Source organism: Haliaeetus leucocephalus, unplaced genomic scaffold (assembly GCF_000737465.1).
Source record: "Haliaeetus leucocephalus isolate CR32 unplaced genomic scaffold, Haliaeetus_leucocephalus-4.0 Scaffold92, whole genome shotgun sequence".
NCBI lineage: Eukaryota > Metazoa > Chordata > Aves > Accipitriformes > Accipitridae > Haliaeetus > Haliaeetus leucocephalus.
In genome coordinates, this window is record NW_010972528.1 from 301,096 (window position 1) to 317,988 (window position 16,893).

At 46.3% G+C, this 16,893-nt stretch overlaps 1 protein-coding gene across 1 annotated transcript; it reads right to left on the reverse strand.

Annotated features, from left to right (window-relative positions):
- Window positions 1–2,068: 2,068 nt before the first annotated feature.
- Window positions 2,069–16,143, reverse strand: DRC7 (dynein regulatory complex subunit 7). The gene is made up of 17 exons (XM_010583089.1): window positions 16,010–16,143; window positions 15,422–15,596; window positions 14,416–14,541; window positions 13,032–13,226; window positions 12,548–12,697; window positions 11,998–12,216; window positions 11,169–11,297; window positions 10,158–10,233; window positions 9,517–9,645; window positions 8,530–8,658; window positions 7,657–7,883; window positions 6,576–6,791; window positions 5,369–5,479; window positions 4,191–4,301; window positions 2,938–3,135; window positions 2,303–2,442; window positions 2,069–2,159 (listed from the first exon to the last, which is right to left on the reverse strand). The coding sequence occupies exons 1-17, from the start codon at window positions 16,141–16,143 to the stop codon at window positions 2,069–2,071; spliced, it is 2,556 nt and encodes an 851-aa protein (XP_010581391.1).
- Window positions 16,144–16,893: the final 750 nt, after the last annotated feature.

Consider the following 16,893-nt stretch of genomic DNA (forward strand, 5'->3'; position numbering starts at 1 on the left):
CTGTATCTTTTTGCCAGGCAACGCCGGCACCAGCTCCTCTGACTCTTGCTACCCCCCGCGAGTCAGGCCCACCGGGGCCACGGGTTGTTTTTCCTCCCAGGGGAGCCGTGCTGGGCGCTCTCACACCCTGGCTGAGGTGGAGTCATGCCTCTTCTGCACTTTCCTCCCTCTCTCTGAAGCCAATTATTCCATCAAAAGAGGAAATCAAATTAGTTTGATGCTAGTCCTTGATAATATGTATTAGCTGATTTTTTTTTTTGGCAGCTGCTATGTCCCTAGTGCCTGTAAAAGGATTTTTTAAATTAATTTGTTCTGGTGTCTTTTCTGGTGTTGAACTAACACTGATGAGTTCATATCCACAGGCTGGCTTGCTCCTTTTTTTCTTTCTGTTCAGAGACCTTAGGGCTTCCTTTCTCCCCAGCTCCCTAGGCCTTCAGCAGTTCACAGTCCTTGTGATTTGGAAATTGTTTTGGCTAGTTCTTGAAATTCCTGATGTTCCTTTTCAGTAGCGTGTTCTTATCTGAATACCTCTTTATCTCAAAGAGTGACCTATTTCTCAGCTTTCCCCTTTCCTGGCTTGTCTCTATCTGTGCTAGGTCGCCACATTAGCCAAGCATTGATAGAGGGATACAGAACTGTCAGAAACGGTGTGAAATACGCAGCTGCTGCTGTGGTCCAACAGCTTGGAACACAATGTGCTGTTGTGAAACATCTCAGAGCTCCAAAACTGGGAGCTGGGAGGCCTGGGCAGACCCAGGGATTTGCAGCAGTAGGTGTCAAACACTGCAACTGTCTCCCACAGGAAGAGGCTGAATTCTCTGTTCTATTTCTGAGCCCAAAATGGAGTGCATCCTTCAAGCGGCACCTAAATTAATGGGCTCTCTATGAGGGTAATTTGGTATATTTTAATAACCTAGGATATTCAGATTAGGCATAATAAGCTAATGGTATGTAACAGAAACAAGGCAAGAGAAAATAGCTTTGTTGCAATAAAATAGACCGGGGGGGGGGGCATTTCCCTGCAAAAGCCCTTTAGTGTATCTATTGCATTTAAAGTAGACAGCTACCATGAAACAAGTTTAATTTGCTCTGTTTCATGCTGTATTTCAGGTGTAATGTCCCTTATTCTGCTCTATCACAGCAAAATACATTTCTGCCTTTCCCCAGCTGCAATCAGTATAGTCTTCGTTGAGAGTGATCATTAGAGTTGTTCCATGAAGACTGTAGCTGTTGGGCACTGTAGGTAGAACCACTGTAAGTATCCACAGTGCCTAAGGTACTATAGGTGACATCAGAAATTGTTTCCTAGCAGGTTCAGGGACTTGCATAAATACTAATACATGGCACACACATGCTGACTTCCATTTGTGGATCTCAGGCAATGCTTATTAACCAAAACACTCGATCACCTAAAATTTCTTGGATTTGGAATGCTTTCTGGATTCCTCTTGACTTTTTACCCTGTCCGCCAATATTTGTGAATAGTGAGTGGAGACATTCAAAGAGAAAAATAAAGATGTTAAAATCCAAAGTTTGTCAACTTGAGTATTAGTCTTTGCTGGGTTTTGTAGTTACTAGAGAGCTCTAAATGAGGTCAAAGAATTGTATTTGTTGTGAACTCACAAGTTCAAAAGCTTTGCTTGTGCTACTTATAAAACTAAATTACAAATTTATTAAAATATTATGTTGGAAAAGAACCAGTATTCCCAAATAATCCTGCTCCTGGTGTCAGCTAGGGAGCAGGTTTGGGGAAGAAAAGCCCTGCAATACCGCATGGATAATTTGTAGCAACTTCAGAAGCAGACCTTAAAGCTAAGGTCTCATTCAGACTTCAGTGTTAAACATGAGGAAATTGTGTAAGAGGACAATTGATGTAATTGTAGATGGGCCTTAAAAGAGGGAAAAGAAAGAGAGTGGAATGCTACAAGTTCATTAAAATCTCCATGAATCTGATGATAATGAAAGATTTACTGCAGGCAAATAGGAAAACCTTTGCATGTTTTTTTCAGGCTGCTTCTAACAGGCTTCAGCACCGATTTCCAGTGTCTGGTACAAAGGAATAAAGAAATCAGGCATGTCCAAGGTACTCAGCTAGGCGAGGATCCTTGCGCAGTTTCTCTTCAAGAGCAAGGTATTTCTGCGGTGCTGTCTGCTTTTCCCTAGAACAAGAAGGGGGATATCAGAGGAAAACTGCAGCAGGATATCAAGTAGAGTATTTTACAAAACAGCTTCTGTGCCAGGTTCCTGGGGGGCTTACTTATAGACCACCCCTGGACGCTACTTAGGCAGTCATTCCCAATACCTGTTGAGTCTCAGCGCTAGAATGTGGATACGAAATGCAATTTCAGAGCAACAGGTGAGGAAGTCATCCTCCTCCTCTGCACTGAGCTGATTGTGATTTTCCTGAAACCACCAGTCCTTCTTCTGCAGCTCTTCCACTGCCTGTGAGGGGAGCGAGCAACTAGAAGTCAGGGTAATTGAGAGAAGAGTGAGGAACAAAGGCATGCAAAAGTGCAACTCAAAGTTCAGGGAGCCAAGGTGAAGGAAACCACAAATCAGAGCTGGTTTATTTTCATAGGAGGCAGTAAGTTTGAGATGAGGTCTCACAGAACAAGAAAACAAGGGGAATCAAAACATGTGGAAGAGAGAGAGGCAGCAAAACCTGAACGTGTTGCCTCACTGTACTCAAGAAGCCCTGGAGAATCAAATCAGCTCTGATTGAGATAGGGACTAAACTTTACCCTGGAGCCATTTTGTTCTTTGATCTTCACACACTAATGACAAAAAAAACAATATACAGGCATGTTTATGGCTCTCTTAAAGTAATCAAAGGAGGTTTGTTTCTTGCCTGCTGTCACAATGAGATGTGTGTTACCCTCCTGCCAGTGCAGAAGAGACTCCAGTAACATGCACATCCTGGAGCAAGGCTGGGAATACCTTTTCAAAGCGAGCCTGGATGATGTTAGCTTTATCAACGAGACGATGCTTCAAATCAGTCAGGCAGTCATCTCTGACACGCAGGGCCTGCCCCTTGGTCATTTTCTTTCTGTGGCCAATTTGAATAAGGAAAGGTGCCAAGTAATCCAGATCCTGTTCCTCTTGTCCCTCTAGAAGCTCATCCTCCATTGTGTTCTTCTGGAGGGGAAAGGACAGAGAGAGTCATGGTCCCATTTACCTGCTTCCCCAAACACCCTGTGATAAAGCAAAACAAAAGCAAAGGCCAAAACTCCGCTACTCCCTACCCCCAAGAGGAAATAATGTTTCTTTTTCCTATACTTTAATCAAAACTACTGCTTTGCATTAGCTTTGCATACCAACCCATTCCTAATGTGGTTTTTATTCTGCAATTTATTTTCTATTGTCCTTTTTAACATTTCTCCTGATTTCCTTGATTGTAGAGATGTCTCTTACACAAAACATGTTATCCACTGAGGTGCAAGAAGGGCTCTATAAAACGCATTTGTATTTGGACAGAAAGAGATTAAGACAGGGTATTTTGAGTGATACCAGCTTGTAGGCCGGCAAATAGCTGGTTCTTGCATCTTTGCTCCTGCTTGTGTTTCACGCCAGAAGTTTGGCATGTAAAACCTAATATCACCTTTTATAACCTCTCCATCCAGGAAAGCTCAGTCTAAAAACCATTTACAGGAAGCATCTTGGAGATCTTGAAAAATTGCAAGTAATTATTCTTGAATCTTTTTTTATTTGTCCAGAACATTCATAAGGTATTAATTCCTCAACAGAGATCCTGGAACAAAATTGGCTTTGCAAGTAATAATGAAAACCAAGAAAACAACTGATTCATATCACACAAAGAAGTGCATATTTGCCTAACAAAATAAGCCCTGGCTAGAAAGATGCAGCTTGGAATCCATTATCATACTCCCCCCATAATCCCTATTATCAACTAATCCTTGTTAATTATTTTCTTTATTAACTAAACAAAATAAAACAATAATCTTTCTTTGTGATGTGAGTTTTTCCAGAAAGTCAGAAGGTCATAGCATGATCATGTTATATTTTCATGGGAAGTCAACTGAAGCTGTGCTGACTTACACCTGCTAGGGATTTGGCCCAGTATATTTTAACGATACTAAAGCTCTTCAGAGATAATTCCTCAGAGAGAAGCAGCTTACTCTGGATTTCTTTGTGTACATGTAATAAATACTGGATTAACGAAGTCTACCTACCATGGCTTCATACTGTTGTCTTCTCTTTTCATTCCTCTCTGTATTATAAATTGAAACTGTCAATTTAACAGCAGTTTCTTCATTCTCGCGGATCTTCAAAATATTTAACACCTTCCAAAAAATCAGAAGAAAGACCCCTCAGCTTTCCCACAAAATGACAGTACTTTTACATGCTTGACCTGCTAACAGAGCAGATACTGCATACAAGAACTGTAGCATAAGGTTAAATATAGAAGATCGATACAAATATGTTGATATCCTGCTGACACATCAAGCTGATAGCAGTCTTATTTTTAGATTGCTGTTCTGTATCAAATTCTTTAACACAATTATTGATATTATCTGTTAAGAAAGCTCTTCTGGAGTCACAGTCTTGCCACTACTTTTGAAATTGCACTGATAGCTTTGGCTCATTGTTTGTCTTAACTGGATATACAGCACAAGCAACGTGAATATTTTGTCCATTGATACATCAAGACTGAGAAATTTGGCAAGGTAGTTCATGAGGTCACAGTGAACTAGCTTCAAATTTCTGGAAAAAAAAATGGACTTTTGCAATCTTGTTCTTAATTACTACTAGTATTCTGGGCTAATATAGTTGAGTATTCCCTCTCCAGCTCCTTCAGGGGTTCCTCTTCCTCACAAAAACATTAAAAAAAAATAAAATCCAATAGCTTTGTCTCCATCTGCTGAATGGTTGTATTTATCATGAGGTAATTACAAAGACTTCCAAGAACATGGATTTGTTACACCAGTCACAGTGTGATTAGCAGTACAAGCAATGTATTTTATGAAGTATTGCCCTACAGTTGCTCCCACAAAAAGTCACTGCAGTATTTTAGATGGGACTTCCTGGAAATGCCTAGCAACTAGATACAACGTTACATACAATATCCTTTCTTTTTGGTCTCATTCCCAGGCAAAAGGCGGACATGTTTCCAGATGCCCCAATTCATATGCTGTCATTTGCTCTCCAAAACTGTCTTCACCCCCCAGAGAATGAAGAGTAAGAACAACGACTGAGTTGCAAGCTTGATAATTCAGCATGGAGACCAGCTTTGTGACACTAGAGTTTTATTTTTATCACAGTTTATGCTGAAGATGCTTTGGCAACCAGTCAGCTGAAACTGGTTCCATGCCTGACCAACTTTGACACAGTGTGGACACCTCCCTGTTACCTCTGCTTCAGATTGCTGGACTTGTTGCTTCAGCTGTTTCTCTTCCTCTGTTAGCTGCTGCAACGCTTTGTACAGATGGAGCAGCTTCTTGTCTTTTTCAGAGGACCCCGCCTGGAAGCAGATAAGCTAGTGAAAGACAGTAGCTTGCTCTGGGTGCACGGACCAGGTACTCTGCTAACAGAAACTGGCACAATTCTGCTATAGTCAATAGTGACACTGATTTCCATCACTGAAACATCTAACCCATGGTCAACAGTTTATTAGACTTCATTTTGATTTTGAATCCATCAGTAATGTGAGCCAGATGGCACATTTCGTACTTTGCTGATGCCGCTGTTATATGGTTGGAACTGGTTTTGCAGGGTTAGAGATGAAAGGATGGCACTCCAGCAATTGTGTTCTGTGTATTCTCCCCAATGGGAAATAGAAACTTTAAAAAAATGTGCATAACATTAAATAATCCTGTATTTGCAATCTCTTTTTGATTTTCCTAAGTGTAATTGTGCAGCATCACTGCAGAATTTACTGGCAGACTTTTGCCCCTGGTTACAGGCTTACATCAATGATGTTAGTGGAGTGACCCTGCGCGCCGAATGAGAGAATCTGGCTTAATGGCAGCGCTCCACTTTTTTGGGAACATCTTTTATTTAAGGCTATCTATCTATCAGCAATGCAATAAGCCTCAGCATCTTGCTCTGCATCTGCAGGGCAAGCTCTGGGAGATTTAAGCAATGATGTGACCCAAGAAGTCCATGGCAGAATTGGAGCTAGAACCCAGTATGTCTGCTCCTGCTTTTCTGCTGTAGCCTTTTCTTCAAGAGAGAATAGCAGAGGAAATCTCAGCTTCCCTGCCATGAATCCACAGGACTGAGCCCAACAGCTGCTGAACGAGCATCTTGCAGGATGCCAGTGGCTGCGTCTACATTGCCTGATGACCAAGTCTGGGAAGATGACCTCAGGCACAGCTAGAGCAAGCCTTTCACGCTACACTATGTCCTGCATGCCCAGTCACTTCCAGCATGGCAGTGCATCTCCAGGGGCATTCGCATTGTCAGCCTTGGAGGCTGTCTGTGAGGGAGGGATGCAGATGGAGCAGAGGGGCAGCATGGAATATGTCATGCTTGTAGTTCTTCCACTGACATTTCACCTTCCCTTTGTGTCTTGTGATCTAGAAAAACTTCAAGATATAAGTAGTTTTTCTCCATACCTGGTATGTGATGCACATTTCTGGGGTCATGACGATTTCATTTCCTTTCCTACCCCTGTCTGCTGCTTTGAAGAAATCCTTCTTTGAGGCAGTAATGTATTTATCCTTGAGATGGTATGTCAGATGGATTGTCTCCTCTGTGATCAGGAAGATACGTTCTGCTACATCTTCATCAGCAGGCTTTTCTAGGTTTCTGTGAAAACACTCCTTGATTTGCTAATGGGGGTGGGGAAAAAAAAAAAAAAAAAAAGAGATGGAAGTAGGTTAGACAACATAAAACTGGCAAGATTTGCAGAGTTGGGTAAAAACCCAAGGTTAAAATTTGGCTTTTCTGCCTGGACTACAATGGCATCTCTTGGCCCATGGTCCTAGTGTTCTTTCCTCTGCCTGAGAAAAAAAGTACAAAGCTGCTTAAAGCAATACAGAGGTCTCCTATTTGTGGAGCTGAGTATGCTCTCCAAGCTCAAAAGTTAGCTTGGGATGCATCCCTGCCCAAGGGAACTGCAGGAAGCAAGGTATTTTGGAGCACAACAGTTTCCCATATTCCTCAATATAGGGAAGGAAAAAGGAACATGTTGGGTGCTGGTCCAAAGGCAGGCCACTGCATGGCTCTGTCTTGGCAGGTGAATCATCTGAGCCATACTGCCAGATGTCGTATTTCCTCCCTCTTCTGTTCTGCAAATCAGTCCTGACTAGAGGAAGAGGTAGATTACCTGCTTGTAACAAATCAGTGATAGGACACTTCATCATTAAACCATTTGACTAGTTTTGAGTCTTGTAAAAATTTCATTCCAAAATCATAGTCAAGCTTTTTTTCTTTCCTCTGACGTGCATTTGCCAAGTCTTAATTTCCTAGTTTCATTCTAGCTGCTCAATGCAGTTCGTGACAACTGGTCACACTGTAGCTCTCTGTCAGGCAAGCAACTGTGAGACACAGCAGCTGAACAAGGCTTGGACGTCCCATCTGGAGATTTGCCTTGGCTGTGCCCACTGAAAATTAACCTAAAGCCCTAGGCAGTATGTTTTGCATAGTATAAATATCACAGCAACAGGTATTTTTCTGTTCCTGCCTTGGCCATACCACTATAGGCCGGGAGTTAATGTCAGTTCTAGTGCTAGCCAAGTGTATTTTCTTTCCTCTTTTGCCAAACTCCGTGTGCCGAACATGCAGGAAGTCATCCCGCCCCACAAAGTACTCCGTCATCTCATTATCATTTTCAACACGTTTCTGGAGGCCATCGACTCGCGCCTCGTTGTAAAACTCCATTGTATGTTCAGTCTCTGGTTCCAGTGACGTATAGGTGTGAGCTAAGGACATAAGAGAGAATGCATACATTTTCAGAGTTAGCAACCGTAATACGGTGAACACAAGCATGTCCAGAAAAGTCTCATTTTCTTCAGTGACCAATAAATCAAATGTATGTAAGAGTGTAAGAAGGGAATGTTATCTCCTCACTGCTGTGTATCAATATGCCACAGTCTGAGGATGGCAGGACAGCTTTGCAAGGCCACTGCCTTCCTTACACAATAAGGCAGTAGCAAGTGGAGCCTGGATCCTGCTCTTCCCAAACCAGGAATGGGCGCAGCCTCTTGGGGTGAAATGCTGCTTTAGCAAGAGATCTGATGCAGGACTTTCTCTCCTCCAGCTGCACAACACTGAGAGACTGAACATAATCCTAAGGAGAAAGTTTCTACCTCTATCACGTCTACTAGTAAAAGTAAATTATATCACCCTATATATGTGATAAGTATGTATTTTTCTTCCGTTATGCTGGGGGGAAACACTGTCCAGGACTGGAAGACAATAACCAATTCTCTACTCTCCACTGGAGACCACATTATTTATCTAGGCAATTCATCCAGAAGTTTGCTGCCCCCCCAACTTTTGCCACTGCTAGAAGAGATTCACATAAGTCCCATCAGCTGCAGTCACTGCCCAGATGAGCTAGAATACCTTTAAGACCGAGGAGGTGTCCTGGGCTGAAGTATTCTGTGGTCAGCTGTGTCTGTTTATTCACTTCTCTCATATTCAACATGTCTTCTCGGTTTCTGAACCACTCCCTCACCTCCACTACTTCAGTACCTGGCAGGAGACAAACCGTTTCACAACCTTACATCACTGTGTTGGAGGTGGCAAGATTCATCTGATGAGCTCTCAGTGGCTGTGCAAGCACCCTGTGCTCCTGATACAGCTGCAGTAGACAACATGTAGTCACTGGAATTGGCCCTGTGCACAGGGGCCTTTTGTAGATGAATCCTAGTCTACATTTGAGTAGATGAATTACACCTTAAGAGGGTTTATTCCTCTCCATCAACAAGAACTAAAGCAATCAGCTCAGGGGTAGAAGGTGGCATGGCGGATGGCTATGGCTAGGCAAGAGAAATTCCATCCCAAATACTTAATGACAGTGTCAGGAGGGAAGGGAAATGAGATAGGGGCATTACACTACCCAAGAGTGCTGAGGACAGGACACTGTATGTCCAGTTAGGAATCTACAGTTTCCTGGACCAGCTGTTGAAAAATAATGCTTTCCAGTACAGAAATATCCACAGTCTGTAGCTACCCCTTTTTATGGCTCCTGTCGAGACCAATGGGAATAATGATACTGTTGGATCAATTCAAACCAGTCTTCCATTTCTCTGGAGACTGAAGATCCAAGCAGCTGACCTGCGACACTGAACAGCCTCACCGCTGGGGTGTAAAACAGATTAAAACTCTTGGAGGAACCCCTAACAATGCTGGGAAGTTCTGGGGCTTGTCAGACAGGGAGCGAGATGAAGCGTTTGAAGATGTGGTAGCTAAGTCCCCCACAAATGTGAAACGAGGATAAGAAAGCATGAGAGACACTCTGGCAGAAAGGGGACCACCTCCCCCTTCCCATCAGCACACCCCAGGCTGTGTTTGCTCACTGCATAAAGTGTGTTCACTCATCCCTCTTACAGTCTAAGTCTGCGTAGACAGTGAGGCGTTTCACCAGCCCATTTCCATTCAGGTATGGTGCCCATTTCTCCAGTTTTGCTTTCTTGTACAGGATCACCTTCCTCCCCTGGGAACAGCGGGTCTCAAACTCTGCAGTGGGCAAGAGAGGTGTCAGAAAAATTGATTCCCTTGTACTCAGCCCAAGGAAAAAGAATTCAAGAGGGAGAAAACCATGGTCTAAAGGAAACCACGCAGTTATTGATTGCGTTCAGCTGCCAGTAAAGCTGTTCAGACCCTGCCTGTTGTGCTTTAATGTTATAGTATAATAACTCTTTTCTCTCCCAAAAAAGGTATTTGATGATGCAGGGGCAGTCCCTTGTGCATAGTGGTAACAGAAAGTCCATCCCAGGCAAAATCATTCAGCTGGCAGGAAAACACTGTGTGTGTGTCTGTCTGTCTGCTGGGGGGCTCCCACCCAGGATGAGACAGTGCACTGAGGGCAGGCATTCAAATCAATAGCTGTTGCTGCCTTCATCTACTGCCCTTCACTGCTGTACCTTGTCCATCCTGAAGGGAGAATTCTTGAGTCAGATAAACAAATGTCCCAAATCTACTAAAAGGTTAGCTGGGGGGCAAGCAAAAGGCAAAGGAAGAATACATACCTCTGGGAGATATCTGAATTGGGGCTACCCACGATGGTGGCATGTCAAAACTCATGTCTTCTTCCCCCTTTTCCTGCTGAAACAGAAGCAGAGATTTGCATTTTTGGCAGGTTCTCTTACTGTGCCAGGAGGCATTTTGGTTCTTGAGAATGTGGTGCAGCAATCAGAGCTCAGCTTGTGCAAGGCTGTGCTGGTCCTGGGGAACACAGTGGCGCAGTTATGAGAGCTGTGTCAGTCACACACAGCCTGAGGACAGAGGCAAGCAGCACGCTGCAGTTCACGTGGAAGGAGAGCTTTATTGCATCCCCCCACTCTCACTAGTACACCCCTACTCAAGCCTAATGAAATGATCTTCCAGCTAACACTCATGCTGGACAGGGGACGAATGTGACAATCATCATTCAAACCAATGACCAGCTTGTTTTATGTAGACTATGGAGGGCGCTTTGCTTCCTGTTTATGGGCACAGGCTGAGGAGAGTAGATAACAGAAGGGAATGTACTGTTATTGGTGTTCCTCCGTCCTGCTGTGCTGGTACAATGCCTGCTTTATCATGCTGCGTTCTCCCACCACCAGGACAGCATACCATTTTTTGCTTCCAGTACACAACATTTTTTGGTATATTAGAGTACATACATTTCTACATTTGGTTGGCAACTCCACCTAGCAGCCAGAAGAGCAGGGTGCTAACCAGCAGAGAAAGAGTGTCCAGAAAAAATTCAGTTTGGATTTTATTTTTTTAAATTATTTCATCCCAAAGGTCAATGCACTGGAGGCCTACAGAGATCCCTAGCCACTTAGGACACCAGAAGTACCACTTGGGGTCCTGCTTCAAAAAGCATCAGAACTATTCAAGATTGAGAAGGAATCTAAAGTGTCAACCAAAACCTAGCTAAAGCAATAGTGATCTGACCTGGAGAGGGCAGCAGGCAGGCAGGCAGGCAGGCCTGCAAACACACCAGTTCAATACAGCATCCCCACTGCATGAGAGCCATCATTTGGGTCACTCACCATGTCATCTGTGTCCCTGTCAGATAATTCCTTTTCCTCCTCAGCATCTGAGAGCAGCTGAAGAGGCTTGTTGCTTCTTGAAAGCATAATTTCCCAGCGGATAGCGTCACCCAAGTCAAAGACGAGATCCTAGGCCACATGGAAGAAACCCACTGAACTACAGGGCAGTCTCAAGGGCCTGACACTAAACTGAATGCTGCTCCCGCACATTTGCGGTGCTCTGGACCTGCCTGGGTGTCACAGAGTTAAAGGACTCTAGACAGACCCTGGATGTCAGTGAGGTGGTCTTGTCAGACCCTTGGCTGGTTGGTGGGACTCCAAAGACTGCCCCTGTGCCTAGAGGGCTGCAGACCCCTTTCCTCATGGTGCTTCTGCCACAGATGAGAAGTTGCTGGAAATGCTTCTGCATACTTCCTTGGGCCATGCATGGCCCCAACGTCAAGTTGCTCTAACTCAGATCCTTGCCTCACTGACTTTGTATCAGCTGGGGAGTAGCTGAGTTGTGGGAAGAGCCTAATCAAGATCTTTCCTGCCTTGAGCCATGCCTGACAGGCTCAAAACACCCTCTGCCTTAAAAGCTGTTTGAGAGAATGAGCATTCAGCCAGCCTTAAAAGCTGATATTCTAGCACTGTAGGGGTTTAATTTGCTAGCTCAGGGTCTAGGATGTCCTGGAGCAGTTCCAGAGTCTGTATAATCTGAGCAACATGACCAGAGCGAACACAGGGAATGGTAAGTGGCAACTGGGATCACTGCTGATCTTGGACTTCCCCAGGACTCAGGTTAGCCCAGCTGTCCCTCCCAGGCACAGGATGCTTAAGGGCTTGTTACCTTGCAGCCGTTCCAGCAGTCCTGCATGTTCACCCAGTAGTTCCTGTGGTTCCAGACACTCTCAATCCCAAGGAAGTGCTCATCCATGGTGCTGTGGCTGTTTCCCGTGAAGGGGTTGATGAAGAAGGTCTCGGGAACCTCCCTCTTCCCAGACAGAACCAAAACCCATGCGTGCACCCGTAAGCCATACAAAGGGTCACGCTTGGGCTTTTCCACTTCCTGTAGCACAGAGGACAGAGCAGTAATTATTGCCATTTCATTGCCTCTTTAGTCCAACCCGGTGGCAATCTTATTCTCTCCTCTGCCCATTTCTAAAGATCTCCAGGCCCTTAACACTCTTCAGAAGAGTGAGGTAGTACATACCCAGTACATATTCCTGTGCCAGCACACACTGTGTTCCCAGAGGCCAAGTGATCATGGCCATGATCAGGGTTGTGTCATACTTCATGGCAGAGGGTGGTGACCTCCTTTCTTTGGTCAGCCATTACCTGTGTCTCAGCTCTTGCTCCCAGAGTTTACAGTGAGGTGGACCTCAGTAACTCACCGTGACCTTCTCCTCTTCTCTTTCCTTGTTCTTTTGAGCAGCTTCAGTTTCTGCTGCCTTCTTGGCCTCCTGCTGAAGTTCAAACTTGCTCTGCAGGTCTGGTGGGGGCTTAACTCTATACTTGTTGGACTTCTTCTTCATCCCCTCTTTTGGTACCTGCCTCCACAAAAGCAGGGTATTGCTGTGAAACCCAGCAGAGATCAAGAGAAGGGAGAAAATGTGTGGCTTACAGGTACCTCCCAGTTTCCAGCCCTTGGCAGTTTGCAGTATTGGACCTGGTGAGCAGGAATACAGTGAAGCCAAAGAGGCCTCTTAAGGAACTGTGGAAATCACTCAAAAGATCCCTTTGGTGAGGCGCCTGCTTGGTACAGACTGAAACCTAGTGTGGACCTGAAGCTGTTTCCCCTAGCTCAACTCTGGAGCTCACTGGAAATGAACAGGCTGAGCATGCATGTGGGGCTTCTCCCTGCCCACTCACTGTACGTCTCACCTCCTGTGGCTTCCTGAGCAGTGGGCACAGCTTCAGAGTCTCATCCAGGCTGCATATCTTGTGGGTGGCATACCCGTGCACACAGTAGGCATCATACCCAGCCCCGATTAGCATGGAGCACAGCAGCACGCTGAAGTCAAAGCAGTTCCCTTTCTGGTATTTCAGGATGGTGGTTGGGGAATAGAGCGAACTAGGCTTGAAAAAGAGAGATGCATGTTCACAGTGTTTGTCTTGTGAAGCTGAAACATGCACCAGGCAGACAGCAAGAGAGAGAGAGGGCATTGCCCATGTCCCTGGGCTCTGCACCCATAGGGAATCTGTTACATAGAATTCCTATACAAGCCACAGACCCAAAAAGTCCCCTCCAAAGTGATGTGGGGAAATTCTGACGCCAAATCTGGTGACAAATTTAACCATAGGGAGAGATGGGCAGGACAAGCTCATCAAATTGCTGAAAACCTAACACTAACCACAACTCTGGAGTGGGGCTTACCTCCATCTCTAGCTGGTCTGTCTGCAGTGTTTCAAAGCAAAAGACCCATAAGCTAAATTATAGTTCAAAGGAGGGAACATATTCCCTTCTGGCCCCCACCAGTGAGCGAGCAAAGGGATCAATACGCACGTACTGCATATAGAGAGTTTCTACATAATCTGCTCCCAGATCTCAGAGATCACCTTAGGTGATCAAGGCAGTCTGTCTGCTAAATGGAGAGACATTCTCTGTGGTCCCAAAGTGCCAGAGTTCCTCTTGAGATCCTGGAACTCCTGGGACACATTTGGCCAGCATGGAGCTGGTGGAGATTGTTTGGGGCACTCTGCAGGGCATCAGCAGTCTTTGCTAGCAGAGTGTGCTCCCCTTGCCTTAGCTGATTCACACCAGCCAAGAACTTGCCCAAACTCTGGCATCACCCCTTCTTGTCAGTCTAGAAATCTCCCTTCAGCCACCCCAAAATATCCCGAAAATTGGGATAGAAATGTCTAAAGCCCCTAGGAATGGGTCACTGAGGTCAAGCATCATCCCCTGGGCTTTATATGCTCCTTTGTTCCAAGGCATCTTGGCCTTTGGAGAGGAAGCTTGTCAGCCGTTGCAACCCACAGCAGACCAGCTGGTCATATGGGGTGACATTTGGGGTCAGGCCCAATCTTGTAGAAATGGTGCTTAATTGCTTGACAGGTACAACACTGTACATGTACTGGGATTACAGGTCAGTCCAGAGCGCACAGGGCCTGGGAAAATTGGGGGGTTGCCTAAGTAATGAGGGGATGATGGAGGAGTCAAAGACCTTTGTAATCCCAGCCACTGGGGTTTCCACATTGTGTCCTGCTGAGAGGCCCTTCTGTCACCTCCATTATGTTTCTGATGGGACTGCAGCCCCTTTCTTACCGGTGTGATAGGAGACTTGAGGGGCTCCATGGTGAGGTAATCGGAGACGAAGCTGGCACAGCCATCCCAGTGGTACAGCTCTGTATAAGGCAGCAGTGTTGGCCTTATTGTTGTGCTCACAAACTTCTGTAGGGCCACAAGAGAACTTTGGTTAGCCAAGAGATGCCTGGCAGAGTGTCCTCTCCAAAGCCACCTTCAGACTGCCCCTGGATGTTGCAGCTCACATTCAGGACCTCCCTAGAGCATCAACAGCGTCAGTAATGCTCCTCATCTGTTCCGAGACAGAAACTGCATGGGGTTGAAAGGCCATCTGCTTGTCTGTGGCTAAAACTTGAAGCTCATCTCAGACACATTACAGATGCGAGCCAGTTGTTCTCTTAGTTTTCAAGCAAGACAAATAGCTACTGCCCTTTCCAGCTTTTACATCCTCCAGGATTTTTTGCCTTGCATGTTAATCATATAATAAATGTTGGGGAAAGCTGGTCCAAAGTAGCCATTTCAGATGCCTGGGGAGCATCAGGTCCAGAACTAGACAACAGTTGTGCAGCTTGGGCCCAGTCCTAAACAAAACCAGACCACAAACTTCCACATTTACTTCCTTCCCTGTAACTTCTATGAAGTTCAGAATAAGACCTAATGCTGGATCCAGACTCCGTTATCTGTGATTGAGCCCGAGCTTTAGCTATTTCATGTGTTTCTTTTACTTTCCTTTATGTTTCTGTGGTCTTTCCTGTTTCCTAAGCATCATGCTGCAGGGCTGCGAGCTGCCTGCAGCCTACATGGTACCACCACCATGTGCGAGGTACAACACGCTTGTGGATTTGGACAGCTGGAGTGTTCCCAGGGTGCTGTGTGCCTCCTCAGGGTGCTGTGGGCACAGCAAATGGGTTCCCATTCCCTTTGGTCAGAAGGGAGGGCAGGAAGGGCTGCTGTCTTTCCCCAGCATTCGACACTATGGAAGCTGAGTGCCCCCTGCACTATGGCCCAGCCCCACACCACCCCATACCTCCACGCCACACTCGTTGACTGGGTGGAGGAAGAGCAGCTTGCGGTCGGGGCAGAGGTGAGTGTACTGCTGGAGGAAATGGTCAGCGATGTGCAGCAGCTTCTTTTCCTTCGGGGAATTTGTCTTGTACGAGGATGGTAACTGGGATGTGTCAATGGAGCTCCAGTCAAAATCACTTCCAGGGTAGAAGGAGGCAGACAGACACAGGTAATAAGCCAGGAGCAATTTGGGCAAGATGACCAGCTATCAAAACATGGCAGGGGCTCCCTGTTTCCCAGGGCAAAAATGAGGATCATATCCAAGAATATGATTTTGACATAGCCAAGCTCCTCTGGAGTGATGGCAAGCTGACATATACACAGAGGCTCAGGGGATCTTTATATAGTGTCATGAGACAGCATGGAATGAATGTACAATGAAGTGAATTATCTTATCTTACTCACACGTGCCCACTCTTGGACAAACACACCAGGTCCCTTTGCTGTGCAAGGGGACCACACGTGCCATCCACACATGTACAATCTCCCCATGAACCCCAAAAGGACCGTCTCCGCTCATCCCAGTAACTGACAGACACACGTGACTTACGGTACATCACTTGGGACACAGACTTGCTCCACAGACACCTTCATCTCCACATCCTGGAGGTTATCACTCATCTCCAAAGCCTTCAGCTCTTCTTCTGTTTGCTCCTCTTCCTCCTTCTCCTCCAGGACCTCCATTCTGCCTCCTCTGGGGCACTACAGAAATGCACGCACCAGGGTGAATTCAGGGCTGGAACCCAGATACGCAGCAACACAGAAACACTCGCACGCTGGCCACAGTGATTTAGTATATGAGCATGGCTGAGGCAGCCAGAAGCGTGACAGTAAAGGGTGAGCACTGAATTTGAGTTTGGGCTGGGCTTAGTAAATAAGTGGCTGCATGCTCCTGGACACCCTTGAGCGCAGGGCAGATGGCAGAACAGGGGGAGCCTGCCTTGGCAGGGCACAGCACATCCCCACATTCAGTCTCTGATTGCCGTGTGTGTGTCCCCAGCTCACGTCCTCGCGTAAATGCCACGTCCTCCGTCCTGCCTGGGCTGCTGCTGGCCGGGAAGCAGCTCTGGAAAGCCGCTGGGCACCTGCCGATGGCCTGCGCCAGAGCCAGCGGGCTGCACTGAGCCTGGCCGCCCGCTCAGCGGCCTTGAAGGGAAGGGGACATTTCGCAGCAGAGTCAGCAGCCTCCAAGGGCAGAGGGCTGCTTGTATTATTTATTTACACCTCAGGGAGGTCGGGCGCTGCTTGTTTCCCCTTCCCTGCGGTCAGGCTGACCTCGTGAGGAGCAGACAGCGAGAAGGGAGGCACAGACCTTGCACGGGGGGGCAGCGGGAGGGGGGGTGTCGCGGGGCCCAGCACCGCTCCCCGGCCTCCGCACCACCCCGACAGCCTCCCGCCCCCGCCGCCCCTTCAGCCCCACAGTTCTCAAGGACA

Bases quoted from the DNA above. Each gene is read 5' to 3' on its own strand.
- DRC7 (XM_010583089.1), bottom strand. From the start codon at position 16,143: ATGGAGGTCCTGGAGGAGAAGGAGGAAGAGGAGCAAACAGAAGAAGAG. The intron at 13,227-14,415 runs GTAAGAAAGGGG...CTCTTTTTCAAG, and splicing joins TCAAGTCTCCTATCACACCG to CCTAGTTCGCTCTATTCCCC. The intron at 9,646-10,157 runs GTATGTATTCTT...TGCCCACTGCAG, and splicing joins AATTCAGATATCTCCCAGAG to AGTTTGAGACCCGCTGTTCC.